The sequence below is a fragment of the Halichondria panicea genome, chromosome 5 (genome assembly GCF_963675165.1).
Source record: "Halichondria panicea chromosome 5, odHalPani1.1, whole genome shotgun sequence".
NCBI lineage: Eukaryota > Metazoa > Porifera > Demospongiae > Suberitida > Halichondriidae > Halichondria > Halichondria panicea.
Window position 1 is genome coordinate 504,522 of NC_087381.1, and position 15,652 is coordinate 520,173.

Consider the following 15,652-nt stretch of genomic DNA (forward strand, 5'->3'; position numbering starts at 1 on the left):
AGGCTTGAAGTAGTCTGCAAGAGAAGTTTGGATAAATCCAATTAGTGACCTTAATTAGCTAATTAAGGTCAAGTGGTTCCAGCCTCCTCTGGCCGGGGAGAGGGTCTGGCATTTAGAGTCACTTTTCTTGGTTCAGATGTCAAAATTTGACATCTCCAATCAGATTCGCAAGAATGCAATTAAACTGTCACATGATTCCACTTCACAGAGGAGGTTGATAGTACTTGACCTTTGTCATTTTTAAAACTATGCCAGTAGGCAATGGCTAACTTAAATTTCGGTATACATCAACTAAAAATGTTATTTCAAGTACAGAAAATCTTTCAAATCTCACTAAATCTGTACGGGAGTAGAGATAATAGCCAGCCAGTTTTAGCATCGTCACCACGCCCATTTCCGCCACGCCCATTTGTAACTGTCTAAAAACCAAGAAAAGTGACTCTGTTTGCCAGACTACTCTCTCCCCGGGAGGAGTCTGGCCTCGAGACTAGGCAGTGCTACGGCCTAGCTGCACTGGCTCATCAGTCCGGTTAGTCAGGTTTTGACCACCTTGGTTGCGCATGCGCAGCATGGTTGTTTTGATGCGCATGCGCAGCATAGATTTAGGGAAGCATTTGAGGACAGTGGATTCCGAAATGGTCACTGAAGGCGGAGGTGGATCAGGTGGTGCAGATGCAGGAGGGCCTTGAGGGTGTTTAGCTCATCGAAGATTGTGTCAGATGGATTGGCCAGGCCGGTGGAGGTGAGGGCTTGGATTGACTTGCTGTATAAACCATCCTGGGCCATCGATTTGGCACGTCTTACGTTGCGTTCTTGACCTGTTGTGTTAGTGCCGTTCGGAGGGAGAGACGCTGATCGTTTAGTGAAAGCCTTGGCGGAGGATATTACTTCCTGCCATAGGGTTTCCTGGTCCCCATCCAGCCAGCGGGTGATACGCGAATTGACAAGCTTTAAGATGTCTCTCCAGCAGAGGCGGTAGCCAGAGGCAGGGCTAACAAGAACACATTTGGCGAGCAAAAATAAGGTTGTCCAGTGAGAGGGGTTATCTGGGGAGTTGAAAATGGTAGAGATACAGTCTTTCAACACTCGAGCCCATCTGTCACGAGCACCCTTTGGCACGTGTTTGAGGGTGGGGATTGATGTCTGGATAACAGTTGCTAGTGGGGGGAGTCTACAGTCCTGAGTATTGAGCGGGGTGGTGGGGGGATAGGAGCAGGAGGTATGCCAGGTTGTGATAGAATACGGGGTGGAGGTTGGCTGCCAGGAGGCTGAATTCCTGGATTGTGGCAATATCCACCGTCTCCTGGTAGGCAACTAGTGCAAGGAGAGCCCTCTCTGACACAAGCACAGCGGAGACATTTAGCATTGCCATTACAACGACAGCATCGGCGAGGGTGAGTGGTAGGTTGAGATGCCATCGGTACGGTAAAGGTTGTGCCTCTCCAATAGATGCACACTGACTCACAACTCACACTCAAACAAAAGTACTTTGGTTTGCTCCTTGGTGAGTGTGCTTGATGCTTGATCGGATAGCTAGAAAAGTTAGAACAGTTAATTTGGACAGTTAGGAGATCGGATGGAGAGAGATGGAGAGAGACCTACTTTAAAATCGATCTCGATGACATAGACACTGATCCCTCTACGTCAGCGCCACTTGTCCTGTGCCATTGATGAAGCCATGTACCAAAACCTCTTGGACACATCACCTTCAACCAGGGCTCGTGCTTAGGCAAACTCGTCTGCTCTACCCCATGCTGGAGATTGGTTGAACGGGGTGCCATCAGATGTGCTTGGCCTCCACATGCAGGACAAGGAATTCAACAGCTGCTTGAAATATTGGCTCGGCATCCCTCTCCACAGTGCCCCCCACCTCTGCCCAGCATGTCGCACCTCCGCCGACGAGTATGGTGACCATCAAGTTGGCTGTGGCGGAAATGGAGACAGAATCACCCGCCACAATGCGGTCAGAGATGTCATTTTCTCAGCCGCTCAATCTGCAGCTCTCGGACCATCCCGCGAGGCCCAAGGTTTAATCCCAGAATCCCTGTCAAGACCCGCTGACGTCTTCCTCCCAACTTGGCAAGGCGGCAGGCCCGCTGCCTTGGACGTCCATGTAATTTCACCGCTCCAGCAAACCCTCATTCATGAAGCTGCCTTCTCCCCTGGACACGCCCTAGAAGTTGGAGTAAGGCGCAAGCTCACCACCCATCTACAGGCTTGCCGCTCCATAGGTGTAAACTTCATTCCCATTGTGGCAGAAACACTAGGAGGTCTAGGCGAAGAAACAATCAACATCATAGGTGCCATCGGAAATGCCATCGACCGGAGAGTAACCGTGACACATTCCACATCCTCCACCAAGAAGCATCTGTTTCATCGCCTGGCCATTGCACTTTGGAGAGGAAATGCCTGCCTGTGGCAAACAAACTTTACCTCCTTCAGTGGATGATATCCGCTAAACTGTATGCCCCCCCCTCTTATTTTTTGGTCTGTTGCTCTTGTACATTTGTACTTTTTGATATTTAATACATGAAGGGAAAAAAAAAAAAAAGATATGGAAGTAGTCTTGCGAGCAGGCTCGTGTCACATGTCATAGATACTATGCTTGTGTCACTCGCGAGACTATTATTTTAATTAGGAAGGAAGATGGCATTTGTGTTTAGAACTATTAGTCTTGTGCCTATGGCTATACGCGTGACAGTGGCTGGAGGGGTCACCTATGGTACAGTGAAGGCTGGAGCATGGTCTGATTCATCTGATAGCCGTGAGAAACTCGATAAAGTACAAGAGTCCATTTCTAACCTGAGAGAGATAGAATATCCGCCAATGGAGCATATACAATCTGTAAGAACCCTCACACATCACACACACATACGCCCACGCTCACACACGCCCACTCATTCCTTATCACACAAGTAGATAATTCCAATGTTTATTCCTTCACTACAGGCCCAGACCGATAGACTGGCGGCCAATCAGATTGAGGTGGGTGCTCTTTGCTCCTCCCTCACACAATCGTGGAACAGTGCCGTTAAAAGTGCTTGTGAGGCCGTCGTCAGGGACGAAGGGTCAAAGGTCGAGAGCAGCCTCAAGTCTCTGACTGATAAATTTAGTCAATGGACCAAATAGACTTTTTTTTTTTGTCTTTTTGTTCTTTGTATATGTTTCTGGTTGACGACCAACTACCAGCCTCCAGCTCCTCGATAGCTGGGCGCGTGAGGTACAAAGTTCAAAGTTCAAGCACTATTATATTGTTAATAATTTACCTTTTTCAAAGTTGTCCACATCAAAGAAATCTCTGATGCCTAGCAACGCTTGTTCCGTGTCTCTCGCACACAGAGAATGGAACAGAGCTCTTGACGATGCTGTATTTCAGGGGCAGTATATATTATTGTATTACTAGATACTTTACTGGTGAAAAAACCATTGCAAGGATCGTGATGTCATACAAGTACTGGTATTATAAGGTTACAACTGTATGCGATTTTATTCTCAAAAATTGCAAATGTTTGATGCTCGTAGTGATAGAGTTTCTTGCATATTGTACTGACCTTTGACTTCTCCGTCAGACACACTCTCTGACTCGGAGCTTTTCAGGAATTTACATAATTCAGCACGAACGTCCACACTCACACCACCGTCCTGTAGCAGTGCAGACAATAGGTATACTCACTGTATACACACCCACGCCACCCACACACACACACACACACACAGTTTTTACGTACATTGGGTTGCTCTAGTTGCTCTAGTCCTGACTCAAACTCGTGACACAACTGAAGAAACTCTTCCAACAAAGGAACTGCACAGACAACATAGATGTTGTATAAAACAATACGTACAGTGTACGAAATAAATGTATAAAAATTATAGCTATATAAATTTTTGTTCACCTATATCAGCATTGAGTGGAGTCAAAAGGTCCTTGTCGGACGAGCCGTTGCTATGGTACCGGTTGAGGAATGTGCCCACACACTCGCTCAGTTGCTGTCTGAACTCTGGGTATTGGAGGCAGCAAAGAACAATGGAAGTGGACGTTGGAAAACATATTAATAGTCACATGACTTACTCCGGCCAACAGGGCTACTATAAGAGCAGGGTTTTGTAGGGCAGAGTTCTCACTCAGTAAGCGAATTAACTAGATAAAAGAAAAGGTTATTAATAGCCAATTAATTTTTACAGCACATTGTATACATGCATGTACAGTGACACCTGTTTATATAGTACACGTGTTTAGCCCTAGGGGCAGACCTACAGTGGCTGTATTATAGAGGGTGGCCTGCTAACACAGGTCCAAACACATGCTATGGAGACTTTGGGGCCCATTAACCTGGCTGTATTATAGAGGGTGGCCTGCTAACACAGGTCCAAACACTTGCTATGGAGACTTTGGGGCCCATTAACCTGGCTGTATTATAGAGGGTGGCCTGCTAACACAGGTCCAAACACATGCTATGGAGACTTTGGGGCCCATTAACCTGGCTGTATTATAGAGGGTGGCCTGCTAACACAGGTCCAAACACATGCTATAGAGAGACTTTGGGGCCTCTTAACCAGGCTGTATTATAGAGGGTGGCCTGCTTATAGGGACATCACAATAGCTAAGCTTCACTGCATAAATATAATTCACCTCGTGATGTGGCTGTGGTAGGAAAGACTCTTTAACAGCTGACTCATTCTCATCCACATTAGCCTGGGACATGGGAACGAAATATTAACGGAAAGTTTTAGCATACAGCATTGAAATAATTATGGTAATTACAGAGTATAACGTTCTGTACTTGTATCAACATTATTTGTATCACCTTGACAACATCGAATACCCCCTCTAGTGAGTAGCGTGTGACGAGGAGGTGGAGGTTCCAGAGCTGAGACAGTTTAGCAGCTAGTAACTGACCACTGTCCAGGTATTCACCAGGAGTTGTCTGCGTGGGTGTGTGTGGGTGTGTGTGTGTGTGGAGGGGATATAGTCTTACAATTTCATTGTACTTCTACTACAGGCAAGGTTAGGTGGGTAAGATGTGTGTGGAGTGTGCGTGTGGGTGGGCGTGAGATGTGTGTGGAGTGTATGTGTGGGTGGGCGTGAGATGTGTGTGGAGTGTGTGTAGCTGTATGACTATGAATATACTTACTTCATCGGCATTGGTGGCTATTGGGAACAAAGCTGTGGCCATAAAATGAGCATGATCTGCAATTTTATGACTTCTCAGCAACCATAGTCCGCTGTTTCCATGGACACCACAGAATGCCGGGGTGGTGGATGTGGTCCACAGCATTGACCCCGCCCCCTCATGATCATCACACTCCCACACAAACTCTCCAGTGAACTTATCGTAAATTCTGAAGAATTAATGGTATCATAAAGGCCACTATGCACCAGTAGCAGGCAACTTTCAGCGGTTGTAGGCAACAGATTGCCTGACTGGTGTATGGTGGCCTTTATTAGATCACGTTTGCCATAAATACTGCAGACACTGTTTAGGAAGTTTCCACATGATTTAGAAGTCCTCAGGGCTGGTAGAACCCTCACTACGTTCGGGATGCTACAACCAGCCCTTTGGGCTTCTATTTAAAATCATGTAGAAACTTCCTAAACAGTGTCTAATTATGTTTGATGCTCGCAAAACATTCTAGTAATACGATAAATGCCTACGTATTACTGCTGACCTCAGCACTCCTTTGAGACAGTAGCCATAGTAGGTGTGTACGCAGAAGAGGTGTGGCTTAGTGTAGCGGTGGGGAGTGGTGAATATATTGGAGGGGGAGGGGTTTTGTTGAGCAAAATCCGACAGTCGTGTCAGCTGAGATGTCGCAATTAAACCTGCAAATACAAATCAGGTTGTAATAAATAATTATTAACATTCGTTGTAATTCGCTTCATTTTCGGGGAACTAAAGTTTTGCCGATTGCACAATTATACGGTAGTATTAAGGTACACAAATCACACACACTTGGAGCGTTGTATCACCTTGCTTGTTGACTGATATACTGTGGACAGTTCCATCACTGGCCAGAGCTAAAAGCTGTCTTGTATGAGAGTTGGTATCCACGGAAACCAGGCTCGGCCCAGACAAATCCTGCAAATAATATAAATAAAATTTAAAGTACTCGTACATACATGTACGTGATTATGGTATCGCCAAATTGGCAAATACTTTATCTCTCAAATATGATTTTTGATGACTCCATTAATTTTATTAAACTCTTTTTTTCTAAGCTTTCAGAAAATCCTAAAAATTTGACATTCGATCCACGGAATTTAAGTTATGGCAGCCGAAAAAATCTCGAACCATATGGGGATGTAGTTGGACATCTTTCAACAGCCTTAACTTGAGTACCGTTGATCCAATGCCAAAAATTTTATGATTTTCTGAAAGCTTAGAAAGAGACCTTTAAAATGATGTGTTGCAATCCAAAATTTTGTCGGGGGTCTAATTTGTCATTTTTCGGCCTTGGACCATGGGCTATTATTCATGGTATCGCCAAATTGGCAAATACTTTATCTCTCAAATATGATTTTTGATGACTCCATTAATTTTATTAAACTCTTTTTTTCTAAGCTTTCAGAAAATCCTAAAAATTTGACATTCGATCCACGGAATTTAAGTTATGGCAGCCGAAAAAATCTCGAACCATATGGGGATGTAGTTGGACATCTTTCAACAGCCTTAACTTGAGTACCGTTGATCCAATGCCAAAAATTTTATGATTTTCTGAAAGCTTAGAAAGAGACCTTTAAAATGATGTGTTGCAATCCAAAATTTTGTCGGGGGTCTAATTTGTCATTTTTCGGCCTTGGACCATGGGCTATTATTCATGGTATCACCAAATTAGCAAATACTTTTATCTCTCAAATATGATTTTTGATGACTCCATTTAAACTCTTTTTTTCTAAGCTTTCAGAAAATCCTAAAAAATGTGACATTGGATCCACGGAATTTAAGTTATGGCAGCCGAAAGAATCCCCTAACCATTGAATAAACGGATGTAGTTGAACATCTTTCAACAGCCTTAACTTGAGTACCGTTGATCCAATGCCAAAAATTTTATGATTTTCTGAAAGCTTAGAAAGAGACCTTTAAAATGATGTGTTGCAATCTAAAATTTTGTTGGGGCCCTAATTTGTCATTTTCGGCTGGGCTATTATTCAAATTTAAGCATGCTTCAGAAGAAAAAAAGAATAATTATACAGATCGACTTACTTTGCTCCAATATCCAGCCAACCTCAGGGTGAGGGTTTTGAAAGAGGTGGTCCTTGAGGCCACGCCCACTAGCAGAGATGGTAGTGTCCTGTGTGAGCCCCACACCATAGCACTCAGCTCACCAGGCACAGCAGGTGTCCAGAATAACAGTAGTCCTAAAAAATTAATGCCATGATTATCGTTAATAAATTCCGCTATAATAATTTTCTCATTTCCAACGTCCGAAAAATTGGCCTGGGAACGAGACTAGGACATGTAATCACAAGTAAATGCAAGTAGCTAGACCACAGTACCTTTAGGATACGGGGTTGTAGTGGGTAAGAGGGCGATGCCTTCCTCAAAACATGTCAGTTTGAAAGGAGGTGAATTTCTGAGTATCACTTTTGGGGGGCCGAGATCTACAGATCCGTTCGAGGGGTAGTCTAGTGATCGGACTGTGACTTGTGAGGAGTGTGATGTGTGAGGGGTGTGTGGGTGTTCAACGAACACGAGTTTACTAGTGGGTGTGTGGAGTGTAGCCTCGTGAACAGAATAGTCGGTAGTTGATGAAAACGGAATCTCCTCTGTGTGTGTGTATGTGTGGAGTGGGTGTGTGTATGTGTGGAGTGGGTGTGTGTATGTGTGAAGTGAGTGTGTGTATGTGTGGAGTGGGTGTGTGGGTCTCAGAGCTAGTCCAGCAACACTTAATACGTAGTACAGCAGTGTACATGAATTATCACACGATACAAACGGCTGTACACTGTACCTCTTAGTTCCCATGCGAACTTGGTCGAGTTATACTCAAAAGATGACAGTATTCCGCAATCCTGAAGCTGCATGGTACAGTTGAAGATTTGACACAGCTTAGTAAATAGTTATGCATGGAACTGTATCTAGTGAAGTATTTTTGAATGGCCATAACTAGTGTTACAATGATTCAGAAAGCCTAAAAGCAGCTCTTTAAAATGGGATGCTTAAACTGAGAAATTTGCAATGATCAAAGTTCCAATTTTGAAAACGGGTTATTTAATTTTAACACACCAACTGAAAGAGATAAGCGTTCAGAAAACCAACAAATCATTGAAATCGGGTCACCAGAACTAAAGTTATGGCCGTTCAAAAAGTTGAATTTCTGCACTTATAGCAAACAACTCACCACGGTGATTCTTTGCGAGGTCCCAACAGTTAAATCAATGACATTGATCACTCGCTTGCATTGGTTGTTCAACGGCAGTAGGTAGGGGGTCATGTGATGGTCATGTGATGTAGGCTCCTCCCTCAAAGGCACACGGCTGAAGGCATAGAGTTGGGCCATACCTGCAATACATCAACAGCATGATTATACTGATTGGTCGGTCATACGTAACATGTAGCTTGAGCGTGATTATTACTATGATATCCATTCTGTACATCAAATCACATATTCTAATAATACGATGTAATACGCTATTTTGAGGATTGAAAATGCTAACACTTAGAAAATCACATCACTTTTAATACATGTTTTAATTTGGGATGGGTTAAGGTCATAGTCCATCTATTATTACCAGAGCACTGAGCTAACGTACATAATTATAATTATAATTGTTAATTAATTAGTACCGTCATTTATTTCGTCTGTTAAACTTGACTGCTTTGGTAGAGTGCTCACAAACACATGACCAGGTATCACCGTGACATCATCGATCACGTGACACGTGTCTCCGTCAGCCTCAACACTGGGAGTGGAGATCTGCCGGAACAGTTCCCTCAATACCTGTACAAACAAAGACGATGGTTTGCTTCCACATGTAGCTACACGGAGGTATAATGAAATACCATACAGTTATTACCTTAGGCTACCACACATTAGTATTAAGCAACTACCTGGGTAGGGGGTAGGGTGGTAGGGGGGGGGGCGTGGCAAGCTGCCCATGTGTACGTGTACAGCTAAATGCAAGCCTGGTGTCAACCTTATACAAGTGTCTGCAACTCACCTGATGGTTGTAGATGTTGGGCCAGGCGTCCCAGATTCTCTGCAGCTCAAACAAGGGCATAGTCGGTAATTCCTGAGGCTTTTTGAGGTATCTTGTATAAGAAGAAGTACAGGAGATGCTGAATCAGCAATGTTTGTTTTGCTAACTCAGCATTTTTCTCACTGATGACCTTTGAACTTTATTATGCGAAGTCAGCATTATTTTCTGAAGGAGAAAGCTTTAGATGGCGTTTGTGTTTAGAACTCTTCGTCTTGTGCCTACGGCTATACGCGTGACAGTGGCTGGAGGGGTCACCTATGGCACAGTGAAGGCTGGAGCATGGTCTGATTCATCTGATAGCCGTGAGAAACTCGATAAAGTACAAGAGTCCATTTCTAACCTGAGAGAGATAGAATATCCACCAATGGAGCATATACAATCTGTAAGAACCCTCACACATCACACACACATACGCCCACTTATATGCACGCTCACGATCACCCACCCACCCACACATCACACATGCACACACACAAGCACAGGTATACACACATGTACCCCTCCTCACACACCCTCACACACACACAAGCATACAATATTTATTCCTTCACTACAGGCCCACCCCCAGGTTGATAGACTGTCGGCCAATCAGATTGAGGTGGGTGCTCTTCGCTCCTCCCTCACACAATCGTGGAACAATGCCGTTAAAAGTGCTTGTGAGGCCGTCGTCAGGGACGAGGGTTCAAAGGTCGAGAGCAGCCTCAAATCTCTGACTGATAGATTTAGTCAGTGGACCAAATAAACTTCTTTGTTTCTTTGTCTTTTTTGTTCTTCGTATATGTACAGCAGTTGCACTTTCATGTGTATATGTTATCTTTAATTCCGTTATAATTTTTGTAGACCTCAATTAGAGCTACACAAATCACTGAAAATTGGACCTTCTAAATTAAAACTTATGTCTATTATTATGGCTACCGTCATGAAAAACAATCCTCTTTCTTACTGCACCATGCATAACACTTACAGCCTATACTGGCAGACTGCATCAAGGGGTTTTCACAGCATGATAGTTCCAGTTTATATACAAGTCATGTGCGTACATGCATCTGATATTGATATCATACCAGGCTGCATGTGATCCGTCCGGAGATATTGACAATCAATCAATTTAGGATATGGATGGATTACGTTAGATATATTCATGGTAAAAGTTATTTGCAAGATATATACCACTTCTGAGTGGTAACATACATTTCCTATCCGTAATAAGTATCTAATTATAAAATAAAAAGTAATATAAAAAAAGAATACTAGCTAGTACCGCAATTACACATCTCAGAAACACATCTCAGAAATATAAGTATTACGATATACAAATGATGTTTATTACATGTAGAATGAAAGGGTTACAATTATAATTATATATAGCTAGAAAATAAAGTTTTTAAGTTTACTTGTAACCAGGGAAACAGAACTTCGGTATCTTGGAGTGGTCCGAACTCTTTATTCCAGCCAGAGGTGTCGTCTGGGGGCACCTCCTCTTGGTTGGGGGGAAGTGATCAAAGGTAGACGTGCCAAGTGGCTCGTACTACTCTCACAACTTGAAGCGAAAGGAAGACACCTAAGCTATAATTTGCAGCAAACAAGCCCAGCAAACGAGCAGCTCCTATACTACTCTTGAACAAAGCGAAAGGAACTTTATATAGGAAGAAGCCAAAACTAGAATCCCAGCACTTCCATACATCCAGCTCCTCCCCCATGCAGCCTTGCAGCAAAAAAGCACAGCACACTGCCCCAAAAACGAGCGTCTCCTACTACTCTCGAACAAAGCCATAAAAATAAACTAGAGCTTCTCTCTTTCATTCTAGTTCTGTTATTATAATTATTACTAGACAAACAATCTAGCTACAATAATTTTATGTTATTACATGCAACTTAATTCTTGTAAATCACAATACAATGTACAATGTTGTAGTTTGTAGCCCAGAGCAATCTATAGTACCGGTACTATAGCTCATAGTTCCCTGCTAAATACACTCAAATGGGATCTAAAGTCATTATGTTTTATGGGATGCATCATCGTATTTTAGTGTCATTATAACAGAAAAGTATGTCATTTCTTATTTATTTGTGTTATTATAACGAATCTGTTTTTACTGAGTGACGTGCCAACCATGCACCACCAACCAGTGTGGCATGCACATCCCTGCATGCATGCATGTGTACAGTGGATTGCAGTGCATGCAAGTGCATGCACTTGTAACAATTAGTTTTTAAATCAGGCAATCTGAACAACGGAGGGGGGATACCAGCACTCAATCATTGGGCATTCCAATTAAGGTGAGGCTTAATTGAGCTATATATTTAAAGACTTTTTTACTTGTGCATGCATATATAATTATGTACTTGAATATAGGGCTTAATTCATAAAAGCTTCAAAAGAATAATGCTGAACTAATAAATTATGCAATTGAAATAAGCTAATTAAGACAGACATTTTGTATGGTGAGTCTCACAATACATGCATGCATGCATGCATATATACAAGGCTTATAATATAATATATATATAGGTCTACATTTCAGGAATCACATGCTGTCTGTCAATGCAATGCATTCATCATTTCTGAAATGCTCATTATAACAATTTCAATTAAATTTCCATTGTGCATGCCTTTTAAGAATTAGCTATGTCCAATTCTACTGACAATAACGTACTCCATGTTCATAATAGCTATATAGTTTTTATAGAGATTGGCTTGATGAATCCTTTACCAATACCTCCTCCTAGGCCTCCATTGTGCTTTAGCCACATTCAGATCTTTCTGCACTTCATCGACTGCTTGGATAGCCACTTCACTCTCGTCCATCTCTGACATTATTTCTTCCAACTCCTGCTGCAGTCCCTTCAAGTGATTTTCCACTTGAGCTTGTTTTTCAATGTTGATAGTTATTGAAGCAGCGTAGGCCATGGCCACCAATGCCAGGATGAGAATAGCAGTCTTCATAGTTGTAGGCTGATAGATGAATGATTCGATGATTAATATAATTGAAGGTGCAGGGTCAATTTGTGCTGCTACTTTTATAGACATGCATGTATATATGCCACAAATCTAGGCTGGTATAGGTTTCCTTTTGATGATTGTTTGTTACCCCAAGTTTTGTGTATTATTGGTGTAATGTATCTGTATACAACATCATCATGTCGGTCAGTACAAGTGACACTAACTTGTTGCAAACCCACATGCATATTATACTATTATAGTATACTGCATGATATATAATTATTGTGGCTATATTATAGACTATCCTGTTCTTGGACATGTTTGTTACCCCAAGTTCTGTGTAATAGTGGTGTAACTTATCTGTACAACATCATCATGTCGGTCAGTACAACTCACTTACACTGTAAAAACAAACGTGTTACCGTAACACACGTGTAGCGTGTCACATGTGTGCTAAATTACTCTACGTATGTCAAATCAGCACGTTAGTAAGTACATGCGTGCTATTTTAGCCCACTGGTACCACTTTAACCCATGTGTACTGATGTGTGTTACACATGTGCTAATTGACCCAACGTGTGTTATATAAGCACAGTAGTAAACTACATGTGTGCTATTTCAGCACTGGTATTACAGCAATAGAATGTGGTATATTACGGTTTATAATCAAGTGTAGTGATAATTGTAGTGATATTTGAGCCATTTCTGAGAGTGAGTAGCATCACTAACTTGATTAGTAAATGATTATGGCATGTGAGCACTGATCTAAGTCAACATAAAAAAGTTTGGATCATGTCTAATTATAGATATCTTGCTGACAGGTGGTACAGTCTTTATCCTTCATAAAAGAGCAAGAGAAGACCATTGAGTTCTCATTTATAAAGTATTTTGTTTGTTGGCTGGTTTTAAATCTTTTTTTAGCTTTTCTATATAAAGCCCAGTGCAGACAGAAGTTGCTACGCGCATGCGCAGTTTCTAGTTGCTATAGCTCCTTCGCAGCTGGATTCTACTATATATTTTAATTTTACAACTACACCTATTACAATGGTGTTATTAAAGCACTGGGTGCTGCTGTTACTATAGGTACAGTTGTCATTGCTAACAGAGACAATTAGAAAGCAATAATGAAAACAAAACAGTATCAAAGTTGCTGCTGACAAGAATTGACAAAGCACTAAATTCTTGACACTATAGTACACATAATTAACAAGTGTTAATGTCTCTTCCACAACGCAATGCAGTGTATATATCTTTAATTGTGTATAGCACACAATGTCATTAATAGCAGTAGTACCGGTAAATACACCAAACTTTTAAGGGCATTACTCCCTGAAGTACCACCATTAACGCAGCAATGAGGTTCGAGACAACAGCCTGGACTACAGGTATCTGCATTGCAATCAGTAGGATTTGTAACAGGACAGCAATCAACAGGGCAATTCGTAGAATTTTCTCCACTCTGACATGTGAAATCACCACAGAACTGCATTGAATCAATTTGTCTCTTTCCCCGTGCACTACCTTTTTGAGCACAGCATCCTCTAAAACACGCAGAGTACTTTGGGCATAATCCAGGGATGTTTTTGGATAACCAATTTTTATCGCATCTGCTTTTACATGCATCTTGATTATCACAATTACCACAGTTGAATCTGTAGGTGATTCTTCCTCCTCCCGATGGGTTACTCAAGCCATTCTGACCACAGTACGAATCAGTGCTCCCACCTCCTTGATAGGTTGTCCCCACGCAAGTTTGATCATTCATATCATTGGAATTGTCACAGCAAGTAAAGAAGTGAAGGCTAGACTGGCCTCCATGATCATACTGAGTACAATAACTCGGTTGGTTCATTCGAATATCGACAGCTGGCCAATACTGGCACCGACATTGATTAGAAAAAGGTCCATCCACATCCACAGCTTTGTAACAAACACATCTCGTGTCAGATCCAGCAGACCCGCAATTTCCTTTTTTTGAAACACAGTTAACCCCATAACGACTGACATCAGGGATATCGACCACGCTACTAAAAAATCTGTTATTTATAGGATCACATGTCACAATAAAACTATCTTTTTCACAGTCAGCCACACTTGTAGAAATCAAATCTCCTTTTTGACATGAGCCAGGATGATAAGGATTGCAATTGTAAGATAAAGGCAATTCCCTCTTTTCTCTCTTACCAGTGGCAGTACTTGCTTCAGCAGCAAATAGCATAAAAACCAAAGCAGCAATAAGATAAGGTGACATATCTCTGTATTTACTATAGACTATTGCTTCGATAGCAAGTATCATAGCATAGCAACTAAGCTTCGATCATAGATACACAAAAGAAAGGGATAGGCAACGCCCAGCAGATGAGGCGAGCTGCTAAAAAGGGGCGTGTAATGAGCAAAAAGGGGTGTGTGCACTCAAAATGTCAGTAATAGTTTGTAGTATTATAGCAAACTGTGCTCTTGAGGAGACACCAGATACACTTAGACATAGGCTATTAATCTTTTAGAGCTACTATATGCAAAGTGATGAGAAAGTGAGCTCCAAAGGGGGGTGTCAGTACACTCTACAAACCATAACAGGTCTGTTCCCAAGTCCTTCAAATGCCATCTCTTCGATCACACAATACAGATAAAGATACTTGTGTTCCACTTTCTAATACCTAACTGTATCTTAGAGCACTTCAAACTAGATTACCATGTACAGTAAGAGCAGGAGAGGTACGCAAACTTTCTGGACTTTGGACAAACGTTTCATGGTGCTGCTACTACTTCACTGCATTGAGAACTGGAAAATATGCTTTGTTCCATGCAGTTATAAACACACTTTAATTCTGTGAAACGTACATGTTATAAATCATATTGGAGATAGAGGTACATAAACTGACAAATTGGTGTTTTTTCACACAAATCAAGCTGAATAAAAGAAAGCTCGGCACTAACATAGCAGCTGTAGCTATCAGTAGTGCTGGGTGTATGTGTGCATGATGCCTGATTGCTTTGAATTTCTCTTTTAGGCCCCCTACGAGAAAAATAAGCAGATATAGGGATCATTGTGTACTTTCTCTTGAGCACAACTCGCCTCCAACCGGAGGGTGTGACGTCACACACTGCATTTACCTAGCATCACGTGGGGCGTTGCCTATCCCTCTTAGACTGGAAACCACTCCCCTTCAAGCTGCTGTGTTGCCCAGTGCGTGAAGAATGTCACGCTGCCACAAGAATGTAAACGTCACAAATACTTTTTTTTTTTATACTTATTGCAAGTGAGAAGACAAAAGACAAAAGACAAAACAAAAAAACAAACCAAGAAAAAACAACAAAAACATGTGACATAATTTTATAAAGTTCCTGGGTGAAAACACATGTTTCAGACCGATAGCACCCGGCCTTCTTGAGTTGCTAGGTCAATAGTGCCAGTGTCTAAGGCCTTCCATGGTGTGGTGGTGGTGAATGACTTCCTAGAGCCTCTGATGCACATAATCTCTGATCTCAAATACTCACGTGCCACCGCCCAC

General features: G+C 42.0%; 3 protein-coding genes across 3 annotated transcripts; 1 reads left to right on the top strand and 2 right to left on the bottom strand.

The window, feature by feature from the left end:
* Positions 1-59: 59 nt before the first annotated feature.
* On the bottom strand, positions 60-9,296 carry LOC135336460 (uncharacterized). The gene is made up of 17 exons (XM_064532262.1): positions 9,158-9,296; positions 8,784-8,937; positions 8,338-8,498; positions 7,948-8,014; positions 7,496-7,765; positions 7,203-7,357; positions 5,969-6,077; positions 5,668-5,821; positions 5,133-5,340; positions 4,806-4,925; positions 4,631-4,693; positions 4,072-4,138; positions 3,894-4,007; positions 3,729-3,802; positions 3,552-3,642; positions 3,267-3,365; positions 60-3,207 (listed from the first exon to the last, which is right to left on the bottom strand). Exons 1-17 carry the CDS (start codon positions 9,215-9,217, stop codon positions 3,110-3,112), a joined length of 2,064 nt encoding a protein of 687 aa, XP_064388332.1. The 5' UTR covers positions 9,218-9,296; the 3' UTR covers positions 60-3,109.
* A 57-nt stretch (positions 9,297-9,353) lies between these two features.
* LOC135336624 (uncharacterized) lies at positions 9,354-9,996 on the top strand. Its single transcript, XM_064532496.1, has 2 exons — positions 9,354-9,578; positions 9,753-9,996. The coding sequence occupies exons 1-2, from the start codon at positions 9,381-9,383 to the stop codon at positions 9,936-9,938; spliced, it is 384 nt and encodes a 127-aa protein (XP_064388566.1). The 5' UTR covers positions 9,354-9,380; the 3' UTR covers positions 9,939-9,996.
* Positions 9,997-13,246: 3,250 nt separating this feature from the next.
* Positions 13,247-14,447, bottom strand: LOC135336562 (uncharacterized). The gene has a single exon (XM_064532417.1). It carries the CDS (start codon positions 14,434-14,436, stop codon positions 13,393-13,395), a length of 1,044 nt encoding a protein of 347 aa, XP_064388487.1. The 5' UTR covers positions 14,437-14,447; the 3' UTR covers positions 13,247-13,392.
* Between the last annotated feature and the right edge of the window lie 1,205 nt (positions 14,448-15,652).

Coding starts and splice junctions, on each gene's coding strand:
- LOC135336460 (XM_064532262.1), bottom strand. CDS start 9,217: ATGCCCTTGTTTGAGCTGCAGAGAATCTGGGACGCCTGGCCCAACATC. Junction 7,766..7,947: donor GTTCGCATGGGAACTAAGAG/GTACAGTGTACA, acceptor ACACACACACAG/AGGAGATTCCGTTTTCATCA. Junction 3,208..3,266: donor TGTGGACAACTTTGAAAAAG/GTAAATTATTAA, acceptor TCACGCGCCCAG/CTATCGAGGAGCTGGAGGCT.
- LOC135336624 (XM_064532496.1), top strand. CDS start 9,381: ATGGCGTTTGTGTTTAGAACTCTTCGTCTTGTGCCTACGGCTATACGC. Junction 9,579..9,752: donor CAATGGAGCATATACAATCT/GTAAGAACCCTC, acceptor CCTTCACTACAG/GCCCACCCCCAGGTTGATAG.
- LOC135336562 (XM_064532417.1), bottom strand. CDS start 14,436: ATGATACTTGCTATCGAAGCAATAGTCTATAGTAAATACAGAGATATG.